This window comes from Pinus tabuliformis, chromosome 7 (genome assembly GCF_031772625.1).
Source record: "Pinus tabuliformis cultivar Carrire ecotype Pingquan chromosome 7, CPIR1, whole genome shotgun sequence".
Lineage (NCBI taxonomy): Eukaryota > Viridiplantae > Streptophyta > Pinopsida > Pinales > Pinaceae > Pinus > Pinus tabuliformis.
In genome coordinates this window covers 614,420,949-614,433,419 of record NC_142293.1, presented here as the reverse complement: position 1 = coordinate 614,433,419, position 12,471 = coordinate 614,420,949, and the positions used below count along the sequence as shown (strand labels likewise).

General features: G+C 38.4%; 1 protein-coding gene across 1 annotated transcript in view; it reads left to right on the top strand.

Moving 5' to 3' along the window:
- Positions 1–10,858, top strand: part of LOC149248937 (uncharacterized) — a 136,970-nt gene extending 126,112 nt beyond the window's left edge. Inside the window, exons 4-6 of the mRNA XM_089451435.1 lie at positions 9,850–10,011; positions 10,193–10,414; positions 10,710–10,858. Coding sequence (XP_089307561.1) covers positions 9,850–10,011; positions 10,193–10,414; positions 10,710–10,858 — 533 coding nt within the window. The remainder of the gene's footprint in view (positions 1–9,849; positions 10,012–10,192; positions 10,415–10,709) is intronic.
- Positions 10,859–12,471: the final 1,613 nt, after the last annotated feature.

The following is a 12,471-nucleotide window of genomic DNA, read 5'->3' as shown; positions in this document are numbered from 1 at the left end:
CTTATATCAATGCAGTGGTAACTGTACTAGTAGATGCAGATCCGCTTAAGGCCTACAAGAAGGAAATGGCGAAGGAAAAGAGGCTGATTCTCGATGGAGTTCGAGATCACGTGGTGTCTCACATAGTTGGAAAAGATACTGCCCGACAGATGTGGGAGACACTTGCTATGCCATACGAGGGATTTTCCGAGCAACAGAAGATGTATCTTGAGGAGAAGCTGAGATGCACGAGGATGCAGAAAGGGGAGCGCACAGATCCATTCCTTACTAGCCACAAGGATATCCAAGATCAGTTGTCTGTAGTAGGGTCAGTGCCTCGGCCTACAGAGTTGGTGCGGTTTGCTCTAAACAACGTTTCCGAAGAGTGGCAAGTCTTCATTTAGAGTATTCTGGGAAGAGAAAAGTTGCCAGACTGGGAATGTGGGCTGATCTGCAGTAGGAGGAGATGAAGCGAGATTTGGTGAAGACCACCATAACTAGCAGCAGTAGTGGGACGAAGCAAGTAAAGGAAGAGGAAGATGGGGCCCTCGCATCAAAGGGGCAACAGGAGCAATGTAGGAGGAAGAAGAACATTTCCAAGGTGAAATGTTTTAGATTTGGTGAGCTTGGCCACTACAACACTCAATGCTCTCTCAGAAAGAAGGAGAAGGAGGAGAAGCAAGATCAGCAGGCTACATGCACGGAGATTGACAGGCTGTCCTCCAGATTGGAGGAAGAGTTTGCCGTGATCATCGAGATACCTCCAGAAGTGAGGTGGGGTGATTTGGTTTTGTAGCCCCAGAGAGCTACAAGATAGGATTCTTGAGGAGGTCCACCTCATGAATCAATACCTTGCTATGGGAGCCCATAGCATGCAGTAGTAGGATGGATCAATGGCAGTTAGTGCAGTCAAGTGCCAGAGTGACAAATGCAGTATCTAGTAGCAAGTCAGATATTGGGCAACCGAGTGTAGAGTTGGCAACAGTGCAGTTGGCACAAAGCAGAGTCAACAGTAGCGCAGAGGATTCAGTGATAGGGTAGAGGATTCAGTGACAACGCAGAGGATTCAATGACAATGCAGAGTCTAGCAGCAGCCAGGACTCAGGTGACAGATGCATCATACTGACCACAGTTAGCTTAATAATTTTGGATGCTTTTTCGTTGCAGTTGTTGCAATTGCAACAACAGTAGATGGAGAGGGAGTTGTTGTGTTGGCAGCAGTTTAGCAGGGCCAGCAGCAATACAGATGCAACGTTTATCAGAGTTGCGTAGTAGTTGGTGGGCAGCAGCTGCCAGACATCAGCGGCGTAACAGGAGGTGGTGCAGAGACAGGGTGTTGCTTCAGTGGGTTGCAGTGCTAGAGCACTTTTCTCGCTAAGAGGGAGTGTTAGTTTTTGTAGCATTAGATGTGTTCTTGCCACGAAATTTGGTGGACAGGCTAGAATACATGTATTCTCCAAAACCCAGAAATCGTTTATGGAAATTCCACCTAGAGAAGACTTAATTAAAATAATTAATCGTTTTTTAATGGGACCTAAGTCCAAACTTAGGAAAACTGATTAATTAAAGGGTATTAATTAAGTCATGGTGAGAATCTTCTAGAAGAAGACATGGATCGAGTTCTAGTTAATCTTAGCCATCGATTATTTTTTAATCTTGGCCGTTGATGTCTCAACGAGATATTATAAGAAGAAATTTGATGGGGGTTGGAGAACACACTTGTGAGCCACCATAAATTTCGATTTTGCTGGGAAATCGATTTCCAGAGTAGCAGCTGTGAGTTGCCGAAGGTGATTCAATAAGATTAAAACAGTGAGAGAGGGGCAGGGATATTAATACCGGAAGGAAGTTTCTCCAGCCCGGTGAGTGCATAGCAGAGAGGCAATGAGTGCCACAGAGAGGCAGCGCAGAGCTTCAGAGGGAGATCCGTATTTTGCTGAGGAGAAGTCGGAGTGGGAGCTTGGAGAGTAGGAGAATCGATTTTCCAAGGAGCAACTGATCAATTAGCGAGAGAGACATTGGTCCGAGTTGGGTGACGCAGATCTGCATAGGTTGACGCAGAGGCAGCAAGGGGAAGCTCATCTTGAGCCAAGGTCAGTGTTGGATCACCGGTGGGAGTGAGATTTTTCTCTCTAGATCTCCTGTTAGTTATTTCTCTGTATGGAAAGCTAGATTTGAGCTTCCATAGATTTGTACTCAGATTTACTATTGCATAATAAATAAAACCCTCAACTGCTGCACCGGTTTTCCCAAGTTGGGTTTTTTGGGGACACTGGTCCAAAAATATTGGTGTTATTTGTGTGTGTTTGCATCTATTCTTCCAACATTAATTTTCTTCCACAAGATTTATTTTGTGAAGGCTGCAGAGTATTAGTTTCGATATTTGCCGTAGGAAACTGCAAATAATATAATCTGTTCAGTTAATTTAACAAATAGAAGAAACTTAATCAGTTGCTGCAATGGGATTTGAGGTTTCTGAATTTTCACAGCTAGTACCTCGTAGGATTAAGACAACATCTTCAAGTGAATTTTTTTTCTTGATCTTACCCCCACCTTGTTTAGGGTAAGAATATCATTGGTTGCTTCATACCTTCCTCATATCCTAGACCGGGTCCACTTGGCCCTGTGTGGTCCCGTTCCTTTGAAAGACCATTTTTCAAGAACCATTCAGGATACCAATTCTAACAAGGATTTTAGGGATTGGGGAACTCCTTCACAAGTCTTATCCCATAAACCTAACCCTCAAAATTCTTTCTTCCTTTCCTTGGAATACATTGTATCTTGCTTCGAAAGTAAGCAAGCTCCATCCTTCAAGCTTTTATGAGAAAGGGTTTGTTTGGGTCACTCATATCCATTGACTTGTCATTCATTAGTGACTCCATATATATTGGGTCTCCTCCCATCGGTGCAAGTCTGTAAATAGAAGGGAGCCTTAGCTGAGGTGACAGTGGGCTAAGTCTCCATTTGTTGCCCTTGGCCTAACATTTGCCCTCTAGGGATCCCCCTTAGGTCCCCTGCTAGTTTGAGCGGTAACAAGTCCCAAGTAATAATGCATGATTTGAAGATCCTTCATATCAAACTCTACTGCTAACTGCTTCTTGCATTCTTGAATTCGATGCTCTACACCTGTGACTAGTAGGTCATCCACATACAAGAGTATGATAACTGGTTCACTCTAGACCACCCTAATATATAGGTTAGGATCTATAGTACTCATGGAAAAACCAAGTCTCAATAGGTATGCATCCATTCTTGCATACCAAGCTCTAGGTGCTTGCTTTAAGCCATATAGAGCCTTCTTCAATCTGTAGACATGAATCTCCCTCTGATTTATTTCAAATCCTTAAGGTTGTTCAATGTAAACCTCCTCATCAATTGTCCTATTCAGGAAAGTTGTCTTGACATCCATTTGATAGATGTTCGATCCCATAGTAGCAACCAAGGAAACAAGCGATCTTATTGTTGTATGCTTAGCTATGGGAGCAAAGGTTTCCTCATATTCAATTCCTTCTTTATGTGAGAAGCCTCTTGCTACAAACCTTGCTTTGTATTTGTTGATGCTCCCATCTGCAACCTGCTTTATCTTGTAGATCCATTTTGAAGTGACTAAAGATTTGTCACTTGGCCTAGGGATAATCTCCCAGACGTCATTCTTCATTATGGACTGGTATTCTTCTTGCATAGCATTCCTCCACTCTTGATGTTTAGCTGCATCTTTATAGGAGGAAGGTTTTGCTTCAATAAGCCTTGTCATGTATGCAACATATCCTGATTACCTTTTCAGTCTTTTACTTTCCCTGGAGGTCCCTGAAGCTGTATGTTCTTCTGCTTCTTGAAGAGTAGTTTTCAACCAAACATGCCTCTTCTAATTTTTTGGAATAATCCCTTGTTGTATAGGTTCACAAAGACCTTCAACATTTTCTTGGGTAGATGTCTGCTCTTGACCATCATTGCCCCTAGAGGTATCCTCAAAGATAGGTATCTCTTCTTCATCATAGTCAACCGAAACATCCCTTGATTTCTTATAAGCTATGCTCTCATCAATGATGACATCCCTGCTTACTTCAATTCAACGATCGTCCTTAATATAGTTTCTATATGCTTTTGATGAAGCACTATATCCCACACAGATGCCCTTTAAACTGGTAGGATCTAACTTCTTTCTTTTGTCCTCGGGTACATGAATATACATAGGACACCCAAATATTCGAAGATGATCCACACTTGGCTTCGTTTCTGTAAATGCTTCTTCCAGAGTCATGTTGTTGAGAATCCTGTGAGGACTTCGATTCTGTAAGTAGATAGCTGTCATGCATGCCTCTCACCATAGTAATTGAGGGAGATCTTGATCATGTAGCGTAGCTCTAACGCATTCCTCAATAGTTCTATTCTTCCTTTTTGCTATGCCATTTTGTTTAGTATTATAAGGAACAATGAGCTCCCTCTTAATCCCTGCTTCCTTGTAGACATCTATCAATTCCTTGGAGGTGTATTCTCCACCATTGTTGGACCTCAGAGTCTTGATCTTTCTATCGGTTAGGTTTTCCACTTCATTCTTGAACTCTTGAAACTTTTCGAATACCTCATCCTTATTCTTGAGAAGGTATATTCAAGTCTTCCTTGAGTAATCATCAATGAAGGCAACATAATACTGATGCCCACCAAGAGACTTGACTGCCATAGGTCCACATACATCTGAGTGTATGAGATCTAAAATTTCATTATATCTGGTGCCATTACTTACAAATGGTTTCTTTATGTTCTTCCCTAGATCACATCCCTTACAGGTCCCTTCATGTTCTTCCTTCAATTCAGGGATGCCATTGACCATTTGACTTAGAGATGGCAAAATCTTAAAATTAAGGTGTCCATACCTTCTATGCCATAGTTCGAAAGGACTCACTTCCAAGTGGACTAGGGCTTTAGATAGAGGTGTAAAGAGTCTATACAATGTTCCCTCATGAATCCCAATTACCCCAGCGTTATCAATACTTGAGCACTTACCCCAAACCAAAACCTTGCCATCAACAAAAGCAATTCTATCACATTTATCCTCTAAACAAGAAATAGAAAGTAAGTTTTTCATCAAACTTGGAACATATAAGATGTTGTTGAGGTGATTGCTTCCACTTGACTCAAGCTCCAATGATGTAGATCTAATGCCTTTCATTGGATAGCTCTTGTTGTCTCCAAGTTCGATTGAATGAGATGAGATACCCTTAGATAGGGTTTGGAGTTGACTGCATTCTCCCGTCATATGTCTGGAGGCACCACTGTCAATAACCCATACATTCTCGTCCTTGAATGTGCTGGATAAAGTGGAGAACAAACTTCCATCTGCTACTTCCTTTGCGAGCTTGGAGATGATCTTCGATAGAGTAATCTTGATAGATGTAGTGAGATTTCCAAGAACCTTGAAACCCTTCCTTATAACCCTTGCCATAGTGCCAACAAAGATGTGATCTTCAGTCTCCTTCTTGCACCTTAGCTCTGATGCCATGCCGGAAAATCTGGAGACTTGTAGATTATAACTTATTTTCCTTATCTTGATAATTACTTATGATATTAGTTGGTCTTTTATTACTTCTTTAATTTTGTTCATCAAGCAATTACCAAAACAATGAAGATCACAAAGAGACAATACACAAGATATAGGCGCCAATCTAGGGTAAAACCCCTCCAAGGTGAAAACCCAGAAAATGCTTCTCTTCTTCTTTAGAATCTGCTTACAAAGAGACTTCGAAGACCCAAAGACTAAAGCCAACAAATCCTCCAAGTCCCAAGCCAGCCCCTAGCAAGATCATCTTCTTGACAACTTCCAGAACTTCGACCTTGCAACAGAATTTCCGCCTTGCAATTTCGGCCTACTACAACTGCTTCAGAACTTCGACCTCTTGCAGAGGTAAGCTTCACAAACCCTAGCAAGATAAGAAAATAAAATCTTTTGCAAACTTCGACTTTTGCTCCTCTTCTTCGTCCTCCAGCTCCTCTCTCTCTTCTTTGCTATTGCAGATTGAACTTGTGTGAGATGATTGTGCCAAGTGAGTCGAACTGCTCTCCTTTAGATAGCCTTTATTGAGGGTCGAATTCCCTCCCTTTAGGCTGACTTGATCTGCTCCTTGGGCCGACTTGGTCTTGGGCTTATCCATGGCTTTTTCTTGACAATATAAATATATTTTTTTCATTACAATGAGTCCAAATGGGATTATGACACATGAATAATATTATACTTCATCCTAGAAAAACCTTAAAAGATCCAGAAGGCCTAAAAGCATGAAGAGCATACTTTTGACTCAAACTTGAGTATGAAACCCATACTCCAAAAATAAAATATAATTTTTTTTCTTTCTTTATAAAGAATATACAATGTCATGATTACATTTATATCATAACGAAGACAGAACCTGGTTACAATTTTCAACATGTCAAGCCCTAGAATTCTGTTCATGGGAGAAGGGCTGGTCAAGCCCTAGGAGTCTCCAGGTGGTCTTACAAAACTCAGATTGTACTTTTGTAGAATTGATCAATTTCTCCCAAGAAAAGATTGCTGGGTTTTTCCCTAGGGTTTTCCCATGGTAAACTTTTGTGTCTCTTGTGCTTGGCTGTCTCTTTATGATTTTACTGTCATTATTGCATTTCTGTTGAGATTTTCTGTGTAATTGCTTAATGATGAATGTAACATAAGATGGATTAATTAAGAAATCATTGGAAAGTAATTATCAGTCTAGAAGATCATGAAAAATCAACATGACAAAGGCCAAATTTCTCAAGTTGCAGAGTTTGCTTGGGATGGAGGAAGTTGTCGTTAAGGGGTGATAGCTCTCAATGGCCCTTTTCTTTCCCCAAATGAAGCTGAAGGAGGGGGGATGCTGGTGTACTTAATGTTCCACTATTGTACTTATTGTAATTTCTACTCAATGGACATCAAGTTTCAACTTTGCAGATGTTTTTCTGATGGTCTTGGTTTGTATGTGTTCATGAGTCATGATGCAGCAAAGTTTATTGAACCTCACACTGGTGCCACTTTAGGGTCCAAAATCACAAATACCTCAAAGTTCTGAATATCTCATATTTGGTATTAAGGGTTCTATATTGTGCTCACAAAAAAATCTATGGGAAACAAATCAAATGTATTTCATTCTGAGTGTCGTCTCGAATATCCAAAGTTCATCGCTGTATATGCTTGTTCTATAATGCCCGATTTATTAAGAATTTTGCTTTGAAATTACAAATCAGACTTAGGAATTAAAGGTGGAGGTGTATCAGATGGACAAGATTTATAAATTTTGCCTTATGATAAAGGTTCCATGCTTTACAATGTTCTTAGATTTCATAACCGATGCTTACACTCGAGGTTCAAGATCATTGGTAGTTGGGCTTATGTCTAGTACGGATTTTTATTTGATGCATGCTTTAGAAAATACTATTAAAGAAACCTTCCATAGTTGGAACTTGATGTGACATTGATGACACCCAAGTCTCGCTGGTTGACACACAAGGTGTATCAAACTTCCCAGGTTGTAAAAACATAAATCCATCACAAAATAATTGGAAACTTGTATGTTGTGAAGTCAAACTTGCCGAACAAGGAAAGGACCACCAACTTATGCATTCTAGCTAATTGGATTCTAGATCTTTGAACATCAAGATATTTTATGCATTATTATGTTTATCAGTTGAGTGAGGGATTTGACCATATCACTCTATTACTTACCCTTTCACAGAGTAAAGTTTCTAAAGACTTGGAGAACGACTGAGTAAAATGTCTCGCAAATGACTTTTGTGAGTGTCATAGTTATATGAATCCATTCGTGAGTGACAATTCATGGTTAAGATCATTTTCACGTTCACCACTTGTGGATATAGACTGTCTTTCCATTGATCCAAACAGCACAGAAAATTGTTTCAGATAAAACCACTTTATTTGAAACTGTAAGTGCTTCACACTCATGTCTATAAATTATAGATAGCTTGAAGATGATCGCATTAGAAATGGCTGCAGAGATTTCATGTTTTGAAACCCTATACAATCAACAACCATTGCCATGGACACAGCAACATCTTACGAGCAGTTTCCACCAAATGTGTTTGGATTTTATTATTACTAAAGTCGGTTGTCAAAACAAAATATATTTTGGGATGAAATTTGATTATTTATAACAATACTGAGAATTGTTAATTTTATATTTACAGAAATGAAGAGATTTTGAATCACATTCTTCTAGACTCACTGAAACATGTGTGCCTATTGGTACCCTTAACACTGCTTGTGTGTGTTATTCAGAGGATTGTACAATGTAAATCCATGGATCCTGTAAAATAGTTAGCATCGTAGCTGGTAATGTCTAGCTTCATTCATGAGTACTGAACACATCTGAAAAGGACTTGTAGAGACTCAGCCATTCGAAATGATTGCAGAGTTAGAAGAGCTATACTCTTGTAGCAGTCAACACAAAACTATAAGAATGAGATATATGCCTCATCCTTTCTGATGAATTCAACAAGCACATTTTCACCTTTTGTTCCGTTCAATTTCACAAACTCTACAAACGTTAGTGGAAAAAAAAGCGACTTCCTTTTCAAAAACAGAAAAGAATTTGATGCAACTCAGTGTTGGAAAATAAAAAGGCAATGCCTCCCTTTCTGCAAAGTATCCACCATTGACTTCCTTTGGCGTTCCCTTCCCCTGTTTCGGGGGTATGGCAGTATCGTAAGAATGATGACAGGATGCTAATTGTAGTTGCACATAAAAAAAAAAAAAAAAAAATATATATATATATATATATATATATATATATATATATATATATATAAAGGGTTGGTCATGACTTCAATAATTGTGCCCATTCAACACTAGCAACAACATATTTAATAATCAGTAGATGTACTTTACCTATTATATCATTAGGTATTATAACAGAGAACAATTATTTATATAGGAGTTACTGGTCCTCCAATGCATCCCAATCTTTGCCAATATATATATATATATATATATATATATATATATATATATATATATATATATATATATATATATATATATATATATATATATATATATATATATATATATATATATATATATATATATAAAGGGTTGGTCATGACTTCAATAATTGTGCCCATTCAACACTAGCAACAACATATTTAATAATCAGTAAATGTACTTCACCTATTATATCATTAGGTATTATAACAGAGAACAATTATTTATATAGGAGTTACTGGTCCTCCAATGCATCCCAATCTTTGCCAACGGGACTATTAGATTTATCTCATGGGTTGGCTCTTTTGTTACTCAGAGATGACTGAAATGTCGGGGATGCCATCAGGGACTTTAAGGGGGTTCCCCCTCTTTCCAGGCAAAATTTAAGGGACATTTTGGGGACCATCTGCATGTCCCTAGATTTGTGTGGACTCCTAGATATCTTTTGTGCTGTAGGTCTTCCGGTTGGGTAAAAATTGGCAAAAAATTTAGAAATGCCGGTTGTGTTTTAGGCCTCATTCATCTAATTTTACTGTATTATCTAATTCTAGGCTTCCCACAGTAAAACTCTACGAAGCATTTTGTTTAGAAAAACGGTTTTGAGACATCCTTGCTATGATTCCATCTCTTTTATCTTTCTTTTATAGCAATGAACTTTTTTGTTTGAGATCTTTCTATAATGTACCATAGTATGTGCTTTCATAACTTGTATTTGGCATGATCTTTTTCTGTCCCGTGTTTCTGTCTATATTAATTACCTGTAGTATCTGTCTGAATGGGTTAATTGACATGTATATCGGAAGAGCTATTTTAATTCCTACTGTTGTAGCAATTTTTTTATTGTTGTAACTTCTTACGTGAGAGGACATGTCACATTGTAGGGAATGTGATTAAGTTGGACCAGTGCAATGTACCACCTGTGTATTGGCATTGTACAGTTTGCAAATATGATAATCCAGAGTCTTTATCTGTATGTGACGTATGTGGAGCGATTTATAATGCTTCTTTAGCAGTCTCTCAGATAGCTGTTACAAAAGATACAGGTGCATGAAGTATTTTGGCAGTATAAGTCTTTACAGATTCATTAAACTTTAATTGTAAGCATGGGATTAAGGTCTTTTAAGGATTAACAACTCTGACACGTATGCAGTGTAGTACGGATGTGGGATGTTACTTGTGTTTTCAACTAATACATTATAAGCTGAAGTCTGTTTATTTTTGCAGTTAATGAGACATGCAAAGCATCTCAAAAATCAGTACTGGCAAAGTCTCTTTTTGCCGGAATGCCTTCACAGAAACCTAAACAGGCTAAAATTTTACAGCAAATAAGATATGATTTGCAGAGCAGCAAAGCTGATGGTTACCAAGGCATTCTTTGTGCAAACTTCCATGACATTCAAAAGTTTTTTGCAATTCCTGACTCCAAATCCAGAAATATAAGCATAGGTCTGCACATTATCCAGGGGAAACACTCATAACTTCTGGTGACAAAATGGGGGCATTTCTAATATTTAGTGACATGTTATATAGTTTTCAGTATTATTCCTACTCTGCATTCAATTGTAGTTTGTAATGATCTATTTCTATCGCCCAGTGTTTTCTTTAGCTTTGCTTCAAAATTTCTTATGCTCAGTGAAAATCAAATTTCAAATATGTTTATTGGAATTTTGTTGTCTTAAGAAAGCCTGTAATTTATGATTGGATTGTTAGGATCTCAGAGATTTTGTGTGGTTATGAACAGAGCCTTTCAAGTTTGACAGTCCCTCACCAGATGATGTGGTTTTAGAAGGGAAGCATGCTACAGGGAAAACTGCTGCAGGTAAATTTGTTTTCATCTCTTACAGCAAACTTATTATTGCAGGCAGTTTTTTGCCAGGGAAACAATTCTGAATGTACCTGTTTCTGAAATGCCTATATAAACTCTGAGGAAATGTATCCAGACATTTCACAAAAATGGATACTTCCATGGGGAATTTCTGGGGCATCTCTTGTACATTTCATGTTGTCAAACTTGTTTCCACTTTTTTCCTAACCTGTGGGACCCACCAATAAAGTAAATATTGAAAAAATAGAGACCAATTCAGCTGTATTCTATCTATCCCATTCCTTCTTTCAAACATCTCATTTTTGTTTGCTCATTCTCAGTTCATGTATTCAATGTTCAATTTTAAATTAATGCGAACTTTGTTCTCTTCATTCACCTTCAATGTTCTACCCAACTAGAAGAATTTAGGAAGGCTATTTAGCAGGTTTTAGCAGCCAGTAAAGAAAACAAATTGATTGTTACAGCTGTGTCCAAAAATAAGAAGATTAGAAAATTTATTAATATCCTACAAATGGCCACAAAAATGGGTCAGTGGCACTAAAAGATATATCCTTGGTGTGCTGAATGGCCCTTTTGATTGGGTCGAGTGGGAAAACTATAATCTCTATTACATGCTGGAACTGTAATGGTTCTATCTGGTCCTCTCTAGATGCAGGATCCTTATCTTCTCACTGAAACACATGACTGCTACCAGAGAGAACTCCCATCTATTACCGGTTATCACTGCACTTTGGCATTTAGGCATGAGACTTAGAGACCTGGTGGAGTTCATGGGTTTGGAGGTGTGGTTTACCTCATCTGTCAGGCTTTTCGGACTAGGGTGTTAACTGTGGCTTTTGATGAGCATTTGAGGTATATATGGGTTTGAGTTTGGTAGGACCCTGTTACTGCAAAATCTGGCAGGCCTAGTGCAAAGCTTCACTAGGCAATCTAGGTCTTATGGTAACGAAGAGATCAACCACCATTGTCACCTTAACAACTTCTCTCCTGCTGTTTTGTTGTTGGATGTTATCCTCACAAGGGAGGTTTCCCTAGCAAGACTTGAAGGTTAGATGACTAGGGTTCTAAGACAAATGGCTTTCTAAGGATCCTGCAGATAAATCACCTAGAAAACTCTTCAATAAAGGAGGGCCTGAGGGTGATTGGAATTTAATGGTTAGGGAAAAGGTATTGGCAGAGCCTTGGAGGCTTGGATAAGAGTTACAAATGTCCAAGTACACCTTCCACCAACATCAATAAACTAAAGGAAAGCTGTTACAAGTTAGGGTTTTATGATATGCAGATTTACAGCATGCAATAGCATATAACAGCAAAGAAATAACCTCTAAATGATAAAATCAACAAAGGACTAAAGGCTATTAAAGAGGTAAGCAAGGGATAGGTCAACTTTAAGTTTTTAATGGTTGAAAATGCATGTAACAGCAATAAATATCTAGATGTCAGCCTATTTTTAGGGGTAAAACATGCAAGTAATGCTAGATTTTGCCTTTTTAAATTTATTAAATGCAATTCCTACCAATAGAACAATAACATATAGATGTAAAATTGCTATAAAATGCAGATTTAGACCAAACCCTAACCCTAGTTACCAAGAAATAAAGGAAAGATAGAAATTTTACAAGGTGATCCCACAACTAGACTAGTGCCTCTATTCAATTGGACTATGGAGTCAAAGAGG